This window comes from Hipposideros armiger, unplaced genomic scaffold (genome assembly GCF_001890085.2).
Source record: "Hipposideros armiger isolate ML-2016 unplaced genomic scaffold, ASM189008v1 scaffold_283, whole genome shotgun sequence".
Taxonomy (NCBI): domain Eukaryota; kingdom Metazoa; phylum Chordata; class Mammalia; order Chiroptera; family Hipposideridae; genus Hipposideros; species Hipposideros armiger.
Window position 1 is genome coordinate 1,636,059 of NW_017731633.1, and position 11,489 is coordinate 1,647,547.

Here is an 11,489-nt window from a genome sequence, read left to right on the forward strand (position 1 = left end):
CCTGCTGCTCATAGCTGGCATCCCAAGCCAGCTCTTAACCATTGCGCCATTCGGCCAGCCCTATTTTGATTCTTTACATGCACAAGTGTCCTGACTGATGTATCAGGTAATTACAATAATAGTAATAGAACAATCATTATTATTATTACAATAGGTAACTGTTGCCTTACAGCTATGTCCTTGACCACCCCCCTCACACCAACCACTGACCTAATGAGGACATAAAGAAGTGTCTCGGAATGCTGAGACCCGGTGGAATGATATTGGTAAAGCTTCCTCAAGGGGGTGTCTCGGAACACTGAGACTCGATGGAATGATGTCAGTTATCTCCCTTATCTTTATGGCTGAGATAACAGCTGCACCATCCTGGGGGTTGTGTGTGTGGGAGTATGAAGGCACAGCAGGTATTGGAATACAATAGGGCTGGCTGATGGAAAATAGTCATAAGGCACTTATCACACGGACTTTAGAAAAAACAAGTTTCACTTCTTTGAAGTTTCTCAATAAAAGCTACGCATTGGCCCGATTCGGAGCTCAGTCCCAGAGAGGCTGCAGCCCCCTGGTCCCGCTTTAACTCTATAATTGACTCTTGTGTTTTTTTAACCCTGCGCCGCCCCTCTTGCTCCCCACCGCCCTTGCTGTGCGGTACGCGGCCAGTAACATTTATTAAATGCTTAGTATGTATCAGGCACTGTTCTAAGCTTGTTCTACTAACTGCTTTACTCCTCAAAATAAATTCAGTGAGGTGGATACTATTAGCATCCCCACTTGACAGATAAGGTCCACTTCTAGGTCTTTACATGCGCAATTCCTAACAAATTCTCATAACAATAGCCAGTGTAGCCAATTCTGACAGGGGCCAGGAGGTGACTGTGCACCAGGCACTGGGCTACACTTTGTCTGTGTGAACTCATTTCTTCCTCCCAAACCTAGGTACTATTTTGACTCCATTTTGCAGATGAGGAAATTGAGTCACAGAGACTCTAAATGACTTGCCCTAAGGTCACAGAGCCAGGAAGCGGTGGGGCTGAGATTTGAACCTAGAACCCATGATGATGGCCTGTGTGTTACGCTGTCTCATTCTTGAATGACCGTCACTGGTCATGACAAATGGGGTAGGAAGATGGCTCTCACCTGCTGGACATCCTCACTCACCTGGACAGGTAACTCTCAGGGCTTCTCTCTTCTCCATCCTGGGCTCTTCACCTCGCTCCAGACGGGAGATCACGTCGGGTTTGGACCCAGGAAGCCCTGCCCCTGAGAAAGACATGAGACTTGGCCGTGGGTGCTATAGTCACAGGGAGGCCTCAGGCCTAAGCCTGGGTCTGCAGGTGAGATGCACACACTAGTTGCCTAATGATTAGACACTTTAATGTTCAATGCAAGATTCATTTATTGAGTGCCTACTACATTCCAGAGAGAGCCTGAGCCCCAACGTCACTGTTTAAGGCTCTGACTCTGTGCTGTTCAAGCTAAGTGTGAAATACACCACATTTCTCATATGGAGAAAAATATAAATTATCTCATTAATAACTTCCATATTGATTATGATTTTGACATGTGCTGAAATGATCATATTTTGGAATATATGGGGTGAAACAAAATACATTACTAAAATTAATTTCATCTGTTTCTTTTTACTTGTTTAGGCCTGTTGCCTAATTTCTCTTTTCCTATAGTGGGGTTAACAGTGTCCTCGCAAAATTATGTCCACAGGAGCCTCAGAATATGACCTAATTTATAGGGGCTTTGCAGGTATAATTAGTTAAGACGAGGTCCTACTGGATTAGAGTGGGCCCTTAGTCCAACGACTTGTGTCCTTACAAGAGGAGAGACACACAGACACATATGGAGGGGGAAGGGCCATGTAAGGTGGAGACTGGGGTGATGCAGGTACAAGAAACACCAGGATTGCCAAGAGCCTCAGGAAGCTGGAAGAGGCAGGAACAGATTCTCCCCTAGAACCTTCAGAGGAAGCACGGCCCTGCCCACCCCTTGATTTTGCACTCTGGCTTCCAGAACTGTGAGAGAATAAAGTTCTGTCTTAAGGCACCAAGTTTGTGGTAAATTGTTACAGCAGCCCTAGGAAGCTAACACATCTCCCTACTGATCATTCTGATGAGCAGACAAACATGCTGACAGCTCCCACCTTAAAGACAAGCCTTCCTCTGACTGGAGAAGAGTGAGGGAGGGAGAGAACGGAAGGTGATGAAACTGAGGACATTGGCAGGGGCCAGGTCACGTAAGGGTATGAAGGAGCTGGTAAAGGCAGCACCCAGGACTGGCCTGGTGACTGGCTGGGCAGGGGACTGTCTCTGAGATGGCAGACATGAGGAGGAATGGGTCTGGGGGCCATGTGAGCTCAGTAGAGATAAGGAAAATGGGGGCCAGGACATTCCCAGGAAGGTGACAGAGTTTGCCCTGCAAAAGTATGTGAGTGAGGAGAGTTGAGGGCAGAGCCTTTGCACCACCATAGCTTACAGGGAAAAGGAGAGCTAGAGGGGCCATAAAAAGGAAATGAGAAGGGAGAGATGTATGGAGAGGGAAAGACAGAGCAGACAGGAGGCTGGAGTGGGGTCCGGGGGAGAGGACGAGGCCTGAGCAGAGCTGGGCTGTGGGGACAGAGAGGAGGGGACATGCAGAGAGTCAGCGGGCAGGGGGAATAGGGCTGGGGCCTGATGGGCTGTCAGTAAGGGGAAGGAGAAGAAGGAGAGAGTGGTGCCTGGGGGATGTGGGCTCAACCAAGGTGGGTACCTGGAGGGAGAGGAGCAGGTCAGTGTGGAGACGCTGAGCTCAGGGTAAGTGTGGTGCATGTGAGAGGCCTCGTGGGGGTGTGGGAGGTGGGTGGGTAGACAAGTGTGGGACTCGGGAGGTACATTTGGGGAAAATTTATGTACTCTGGGGAAAAGATTCCAGGATGGAGCCTGTTGACAGGGGAGCACCTGGAGTCTCAGATTCCAGAACAGGCATTCCAGTATGGAGCCTGAGGTCACCACACGGCAAGAGGGAAGCATGAAAAGAGGGTGGGACACAGGCTGAAGATTTTGAGGGACAGGCAAAGAACTCACGGCCCTCAGGGACACTGGGATTGTAGAGAGGCCAGAGGAGAGAGAGAGGAACAGAGGCCAGCCAGGAGGTACTGGTGAGGGTATCACATGACCCCCAGTGATTGCCTACAGGTAAGCAGTGGGAGGGCAGAAGGGGGCATCATGCCTCTTCCTGGGAAGGCAGGGGTGGGCCCTTACCCAGTGAGAGAAGGTTCTGGTAGTTCTCCAGCATCACGTCCCGATACAGCTCCCTCTGGCCAGGCCCCAGCCAGCCCCACTCCTCCAGGGTGAAGTCCACAGCCACATCCTTGAAGGTCACTGATTCCTGCAAGGGCCAATGTCACACAGTAGAGGAGCACGTCCTTCCAGAATTCTGAGGTGGGAGAGGTCATGGGTCGAGAGCCTACTACTTGCTAGTTGGGCAGGAACATTCTGACTAGAAAGATTTAGAATAACTGATTCAAATGGGCCCACAGGAAGGTAAAAAATTTAGGGCAGCTGCTAGCCTACTGGCACCTTGTTAGAAAGTCTAAGGACTCCCTTTCCAATGACTCTTTACTGCCATCTGTTGGGAAATTGTTATAATATACCAATTATTTTAGTACATGACAGTTTACTGCCATCTGTGTGAAAATTGCCATAATAAATACACCAGTGTATGAGGTCTAAGATGCAAATCATGCCACTGAGATGAGGCACCCTGTGCAGTGCCTAACCTACACATCTCTATGTGGCAATTCTAAGAAACATTAAAAATAAACTATCAAGCCATTGCATGAAAAAGCCACATGCGAGTATTCCTAAATTGGACTCCATCCCAGACACCAACTCTGATCCCAACCCCCATTCCTGACTCCACGGATAAGGCTCAAGGGTGAAACAAAATAAACCACTGCCCATTTCACCTGCTAACCAAAAGGCTGCTGAATTAGATAATTGCTTTTCAGACCATGTCATAATGTTCAGAGCATCCTGCCACCTCTCCCCGCAACTCACACCTGGCAGTCCCAGAGAGCCTCCCATCATAGCCTCTCTCCCAGTAATGGGAGGGGCAGAAGATCTTCAGGCCACAGGCAGAGATGGGGATGGCCCTCCGGGGTCCACAAAGTCATCTCGGGGAAGATGGAGCCCAGCCTCACCTGGTCCTTAGCAGTGAGGGTCCTGGTGCCCATGGCTGGGTCCCTGGCATGCACCTCCAGGAGAAAAGACCAGGCCTGAATCTTCAGAGCTGGAGGAGACCGGAGCAGAGAACTGGGGTCATTTCTGGCCCAGACAGACAGACAGACACTTTCCCACAGAAGCCTCATGACAGAGGGAGTCCTGAAGCAGGAGCAGTGGCTCAAGACAGGCTGCTTGAGGTCTCTGTTCTGTAACAACCACCATCAGCAATCAGGAGGTTCAGCCTCCTGCACCCACACAACAGCTCTAAGAAAAGGAACTACAGTTATCCTCAGATGAGGAAATCGAGACACAAGAGGTCAAGGCCTTTGCTCAGGTCATAGAGATGTCAAGTGTCATGGTGGAATTCGAATCCAGAAGTCTGGCTGCAGAGCCAAACCCTTTTTTTTCTTATAATTTTTCTTATTGTGGTAAAATACACATAACATAAAACATACCATTTTCACCATTTTAAAGTGTACAATTCAGTGGCATTTGGTATATTCATAATGTTGGGCAACCATCAATTACCTCTATCTAGTTCCAGAACATCATTGTCGTCACTATAAAAGGAAACCCTGTACTGTTAACCAATCACCCCCCAATCTCCTTGGTACCCTTCTCCCCACACACCAGCCCCTGATAACCTCATTTTTCTGTCTCAATGAATTTCCCTGTTCTGGACATTTCATATAAATGTAATCATACAGTATGTGGCCTTTTGTGTCTGTCTTCTTTCACTTAACACAACATGGTCAATGTCCATCCATGTTATAGCATGTCTCAGTTCTTCATTCCTTTTCATGGCTGAATAATATTCCACTATATGGACGGACCACGTTTTGCAGAGCTCCTTCTATCTGTCTTACAAATCCAGCTTAAGGATCCTGGGTTCCTGCTAGAGACGTTGTTTAAAAAAAGGTTCCATCTGCTGAAATAAAATTTCAGAATCCCTGCCAAAGAGAGGTTGGTGTTCAGACTGTGGTCATCCCCATTTGTTCATCAAACACATTCTGGGCCCCACATGAGTGACAGGCTTCATTTTGGGTTCTGAAGATAGAGATGAGTGAGATGCAGCTCCACCCCTGCCTATAGAGGAGAAAGGCCTGGATATAGACCAGGCGAAGGGCTGAATAGTGGACCCAAAAGATATCTTTGGAATGAACTGCAATGTGATTAAGTTAAGCATGTTTAGATGGGAAGATGATCCTGGATTATCTGGGTGGCCCTATGCCTCTGGCTTTGAAGCTGGACGAAGGGGCCACACCTAAGGAATCCAGGTGGCCTCCAGAAGCTGGAAAAGGCAAGGAAATGGAATCTCTCCCCTGGAGCCTCTTGGAGGGAAGACACTCCGCTGACAGTTGATTTCAGCTCAGTGAAACCCATGTCAGACTTTTGACCTCCAGAGCTGTAAGAGAATATATTTGCATTGTTTGAAGCTACCGAGTTTGTGGTAATTTGTTACAGCAGCAATGGGAAACTAATACAGTCCAGAAACAATAAGACTCAGAGCCTTACATGTGTTTCCAGGGAAACCGCCAGCACAGATACCCAACGAAGCAGGAACACACACAACTGAAGGCTGAAATCAGCTGGTGAAATTTTGAGGTGGAAACGAGGAACAGAGTCTTAACTGTCTCCCCACAAGTCACTTATCACAAAAAGAAGAGGGTAACTTAAGGGTGTAGGAACCTGGCAGCCACCACCTTAGCCAAGTGATCAAGGTTGACATGAGCAGCGATGGGCAAACCAAAATCACAGTCTCCTGATCTGATAAGAAGGACACAGCAGCACTCCTAAGCTATTCCTGCCAAAAGCATGTAACCTAAATTTAACCACGAGGAAACACTGGGCAATTCCAGAAGTATAGAAGTACAGAAGGACATTCCAGAAGTACAGAAGGTCTGTAACCTTCATAATTGCCAAGGCCATGAAGGTCAAAGAAAGACTGAAGAGGGCCGGCCGGTGGCGCGTTGGTTAAGAGCTGGCTTGGGACGCCAGAGGGCCCCGGTTGTATCCCACATATGAGGGCCAGTGACACTGCCCTCTACAGCTAAGATGCTTAACAACAGCTCAACCTGGAGCTGGGTTGCGGTGAGTCACGGGCCACAGCGTATGCTGCACCCCCTGCTGCAGTGGGTTGCCATGTGCTACCATGTGTAGCCAGCAGCCAGCCTGATCGGCCCTCAAACCGCCATTAGCGGCCGTCCAGAAGCCAGCGACTGATCTGCCTCGCCCGGGAAGAGCGCAATGGTGGTGCCAGCTTGGGCCAGTGAAGCAACGTCCTCCACAACTAGACTGAAGAACAAAATGACAGCAACTTGTCTGTTCCCCTTCCCTCAATTCTCCAATTAAAAAAAAAAAAAAGCAAAGAAAGACTGAAGAACTGTTCCAGGTGAACAGAGACTAAAAGGGACCTCACAACCAATGCATTGCGTGATACCAGATTTTCTTCTGCCATTAAGGACATTGTTGGGACAATAAGCAAAATTTGAAGAAGGCTTGTAGATGAGCTAATAGTATCGTATCCAGGTTAATTTCCTGATGTAACTATGGTGCTATGGTTTTGGAAGAAAATGACCTTGCTTTTAGAAAAAACACAGAGACTCTTGGGGGCGTGGAGCGCGGGGGAGGGGGGAGAGAGAGAGAGAGAGAGAGAGAGAGAGAGAGAGAGAGNATACATTGGTTTAGGGCCAGCCAAGGCACGCTGGTTAAGAGTTGGCTTGGGACGCCAGCTCTGAGTAGCAGGGCCCCGGTTCAGATCCCACGTGAGGGCCAGAGACACTGTGCCCTCTACAGCTAAGATGGTGAACAATAGCTCAACTTGGAGCTGGGCTGCCATGAGTGACCGGTGACGGCGTAGGCTGCAGTGGGGCTGTCCAGCAGCTGGCGTGAGCTGCTGTGAGCCGCCGTGAGCCACCGTGAGCGACCGTCCAATGGCCGGCAAGCGACTGCCTGAGCCGGGAAGAGCACAATGATAATACCAACATGGGCCAGTGAAGGGACGTCTTCCACAACTAGACTGAAGAACAAAAGGACAGCAACTTGTCTGTTCCCCTTCCCTGATTCCCCAACACTGTTCCCTCCTCCAATTCCCCAATTTAAAAAAAAAAATACATTGATTTAAGTTAAAAAAAAAAAGGCGGGGGGAACTTATGTAAAAGAAAATGTATGCACACATCTATAGCAAAAAAGTTGACAGTGGTATATAACTGAATGAGGTTTGAGGAACACAGTTCACTAAAGCCCAGAACCCTGCCAATGGACTACTGTATCAGGATTATGCTTTGGCAACACAGTTGTCGAGTCTCAGTGGCTGAACAGAACAAAGATTTATTTTGCTCATGCTACGTGTCCACTGTGGGTTGGCAGGGGCTGTGGATAAGGTGGGTGGCTCGATCTGTCATATTCACATGAGAGATCAGGGTGCAGCCCCACCAGTTGGGACATGTGGCCTTAGTTACCACAGTAGGAAAAGAGAGCTGGAGGCTACTGCAGTTTATCACTGCCTCAGCCAGGAAGTGCAGGTCACTTCCATTCATGTCCCCTTGGTCACAACTAGTCACGTTGGCCCAACTGCAGAGTGACTGGGAAATGCCATCTCCATCCAAGAGAGGAGAAAGATGTTGGTGGTCTAAGTGATGTCTAACACTGTAAGTCCTTTCTTGACTTTCTTCTGATATTGGAAAGGGCTTATGATATTAATAAATGATAAAAGCAGATCAGCCTTTAGAAGCTTTCCAAATAGAAATAATTCTATGATTACAGAAACAAAGAAAATTCACCAAAATCTTAAAATGAGTGTTTGTTTCTGAGTTAAGTTTGTTCCTCATACTTTGTGGTATTTCTCAGATGTTCCACAATGGACAGGTACCATTTTATATTACAGAAGTAATGCATAATTACATTCTTTAGAAACATTCCAGCAATATAAAAATGTTCAGGACAAAAGTACTTCTTCCCCATCCACAGCAACACCCTGCAAGTAACTGCTTGCATCTAGTACATACTAACTTTCTGTCCTCTCTTACATATGCAGATTCTCGTATTTTAAGTATTGGGGTGCTACACAAAAGGTATTTCAAAAGCCCCTAAATGCATTTCTAAAGTCTTTGGAAAATGCCAGTCTCAGCCTGTTGTTTTTTTTTTGGTTGTTTGTTTTGTTTTTTTCTCTCATATTTTGGGATTACTTTGCCTTAAACCTTAGATGAATGGTTTTCAAGTTTTCTGCGCACAGAACTCTTTTACTAGTGTTTTCTAAAGTGTCAGAGACACCAATGTTTTGGAAGACAACACTATATTTAAATATCAACTTACACACTGAGAAAATGACTTCCTTTTCAAGTCTGTTGATGCTTCTGGTCACCTCAATGAGAATGTGGCTTTAACACCTTACATCTCATGTCTCTGATGGGCAGAACAGGACTTGACTTAGCACTTCAGGTGGAGAATGCTATCCATCAAAAATGTGCAAACTGGGCCGGCCAAGTGGCACGATGGTTAAGAACTGGCTTGGGACACCAGAGGGCCCCGGTTCAGATCCCACATATGAGGGCCAGTGACACTGCCCTCCACAGCTAAGATGNTCAGGATAAGGAGGCTACAGACCGAGGGCGTGACTGTGCAGAGTACGCTGTGCGTTCGGGTCAGACATCCCTGGATGTGATCCCAGGTCAACTACTTATTAGTATTGTGTGACCTGGGAGAAGCCGCGGAGTCTCCAGTCTCCCCAAGTCTGTTTCTTCACATTCTAAGTGAGGAAAGGTACATTCTCACTCCTAGGGGATCGCAGAGGTCCAGCACTCGGCCGGACTCCTGGCAAACAGCAGGTGCCCAATTCCTGCGCGCACGAGATTGTCCCAGTCGCGAAGATGGCTGGGTGGCTTTGAGGCCGCCTTGCGAATGACAGGAGGGGGCGGGGCGCCTTCCACGGCGCCCTACCCCCTCCAACCCAGGCACGACTTGCGCCCGCCCCTTGAGGCCCCGCCTCCCTGCGTGGCCCGGCTCTCACCTACCCGCTCCCTCTCGCGTCTGCCAGGTCGCAACTCACCTGTGCGCCCCGGTGGGTTGCGCAGGGCGGCCAGGCCTTCCCTCCCTCTGGCGGGCCGCGGAATGCGCCTGCGCGGTCGGAACTATAAGTCCTGGTACTTCAAACGCGGCTTCGCAGTTGGACTACATTTTCCAGAAATCAGTGCGGCTGGCTCTCCTCCCGGCCTGAGGTCTCTGAGGGCTGGGAATGCTGGGAAATGGAGTCTGGGAATACAATGTGGCGCGAGGAAAAGAATTCTCTAATACACAGTTGCTTTGCAGTTGGAGGAAATATGGTATTTGGGAAATGTCTGCCTGTATCGGCACCGCAAATATTCCCGTGTTAGCCAGAGTCTTTTCACTGCCCTCCATTGGAGACAGTCTATTTAATCATGGTGCTATGGTTTTGGAAGAAAATGACCTTGTTAGATTCTAATCCAAATTTCTCCTACCATACCCGAAGTCTGCAGTACAGATAACAGTTGGCCCCCATCTAAATTGATGGTGAATGAATCGAGCCTCTGTCACTTAATTAGTCAATTTCCCTGGGCATCCGCCTTCCTGTATACCTCAGTTTTACCTCTCAACTCTTAAAGGGCAGTGTGGTAAAGGAAATAGACGCCTATAGAAGGAGCTAGGTGATGTATGTCCCAGAATGCAAGAATGGGTCAGTATTAGGCGATTATATAATTCACCTATTGATATATAAAAACAATACAATCATATGCATGGGTATGAAAAGGGTTTTGAGAACATTCAGTAATTAGCCATTTCTATCTGAACTTATTAGGAATAAGACCCATATGGAACAGTAATGACAACAATTTTAAGGAGTTACTGGACTCTTCTTGTTTTTAATTATATATACATATAATCAAAACCCCAAATTAGGCTTAATTTGATAAAACACCAAAAGATTCTCCATTAAAGTCAGAAACAAAACAAAATGTCCACAATTACCACTTTGGGAACAAGTAGCAATATAGTTAGAGAAGAGAAAGGAAAGACATGATTGCCTCAGAGAAATCCAGGTTTTCATCCTTCTTTGAATATGACTGGTATCTTGGAAATCAGAGAATCAACTAGAACGCTAAGATAAACAATAGGATAATTCTGTAATATTATTGGGTACAAAATTTATCAATAAAAGCCAATAGGTAAAGCATAGAGAATATAGTCAATAATATTGTATGGTGTCAGATCGGTACTAGATTTACTGGGGTGATCACGTCATAAGGTATACAAATGTCTAATCACTATATTGTACACCTGGAACTAATATAATATTGTATAATATGTCAACTACTGAAGAATGTTACTGAAAATTAAAATTAAAAAACCAATAGTTTTCTCTTTTCAAACAAAAATTATTAGGAATCTAATAAAAAAAGGCTTATTTGGATTTTAGTTCCATCTTTGCCTAATAGATTTTAATCTTTTGGTGATCTCGGGCACTCTCTTTCACTCTCTGCACCTAGGTTTTCTTCTCTATAACCCCACATTGTAATAATGTGTGGCAGAGACTGCATAGCTCCTCTCCAAATCCTTTTCTGTACTTCCTGTGCACTCAGCTGGAATAAATTTCCCAGCCTCCCATGCAATCTGGAGTATCCAGGTAACTAAGTTCTGGTCAAAAAAATGTGAGCAGAAATGACATGCATGCCATGCCCATACCTGGCCCTTTAAAACCTCCCACTTGTCACTTTCCACACTCTTTTCTCTTCTGCTGATGCAGATGAAACGTGTGACCCTGGAAGTCACAGTTGCAGGTGGAAGGTCCCTGAATTGTCACTTGGAGGACGGCCATCTCCAATCAGAAACAAAATAAGAAAGTTATTTTCAATTATATGGACTCAGGGGATTGGTTACATAAATAGCAGTACATACTGCCCTTGAAACGTTATCGAGCCCCAAAATAATTTTGATGACCAATGAAAACATGGGGAAATGCTTGCGAATGAACATTAAAAGAAAAAACTCACTAAGTTATATAGTTTTCATGTTTATAAAGAGGTAAAATATAGGTATGCACATCAGTAAAAGCTAGATGAAGCTAGATTGACAAAATAAAATAAAGAATACTCCTGCATCCCACCCAGAATACCAGCCACAAAGAACTACTTATATCTCTGTCCCCTCAAGGCTTCTGTATTCTCTGTTCTCTCTATTTGAAACAATCCACCTCACCCTCTGCCTTCATCAGTCACATTCATGTCTTTTACTCCATTGGTTCTTACCTTCCAAATTACAGACAAG

General features: G+C 46.5%; 1 protein-coding gene across 1 annotated transcript in view; it reads right to left on the minus strand.

Moving 5' to 3' along the window:
- Positions 1 to 9,017, minus strand: part of LOC109391051 (zinc finger protein 883) — a 21,637-nt gene extending 12,620 nt beyond the window's left edge. The window contains 4 exon segments of the mRNA XM_019658245.1: positions 1,156 to 1,257; positions 3,246 to 3,372; positions 4,187 to 4,275; positions 8,814 to 9,017. Of these exon segments, the coding sequence (XP_019513790.1) occupies positions 1,156 to 1,257; positions 3,246 to 3,372; positions 4,187 to 4,275; positions 8,814 to 8,859 (364 nt within the window). The 5' untranslated portion in view covers positions 8,860 to 9,017.
- Between the last annotated feature and the right edge of the window lie 2,472 nt (positions 9,018 to 11,489).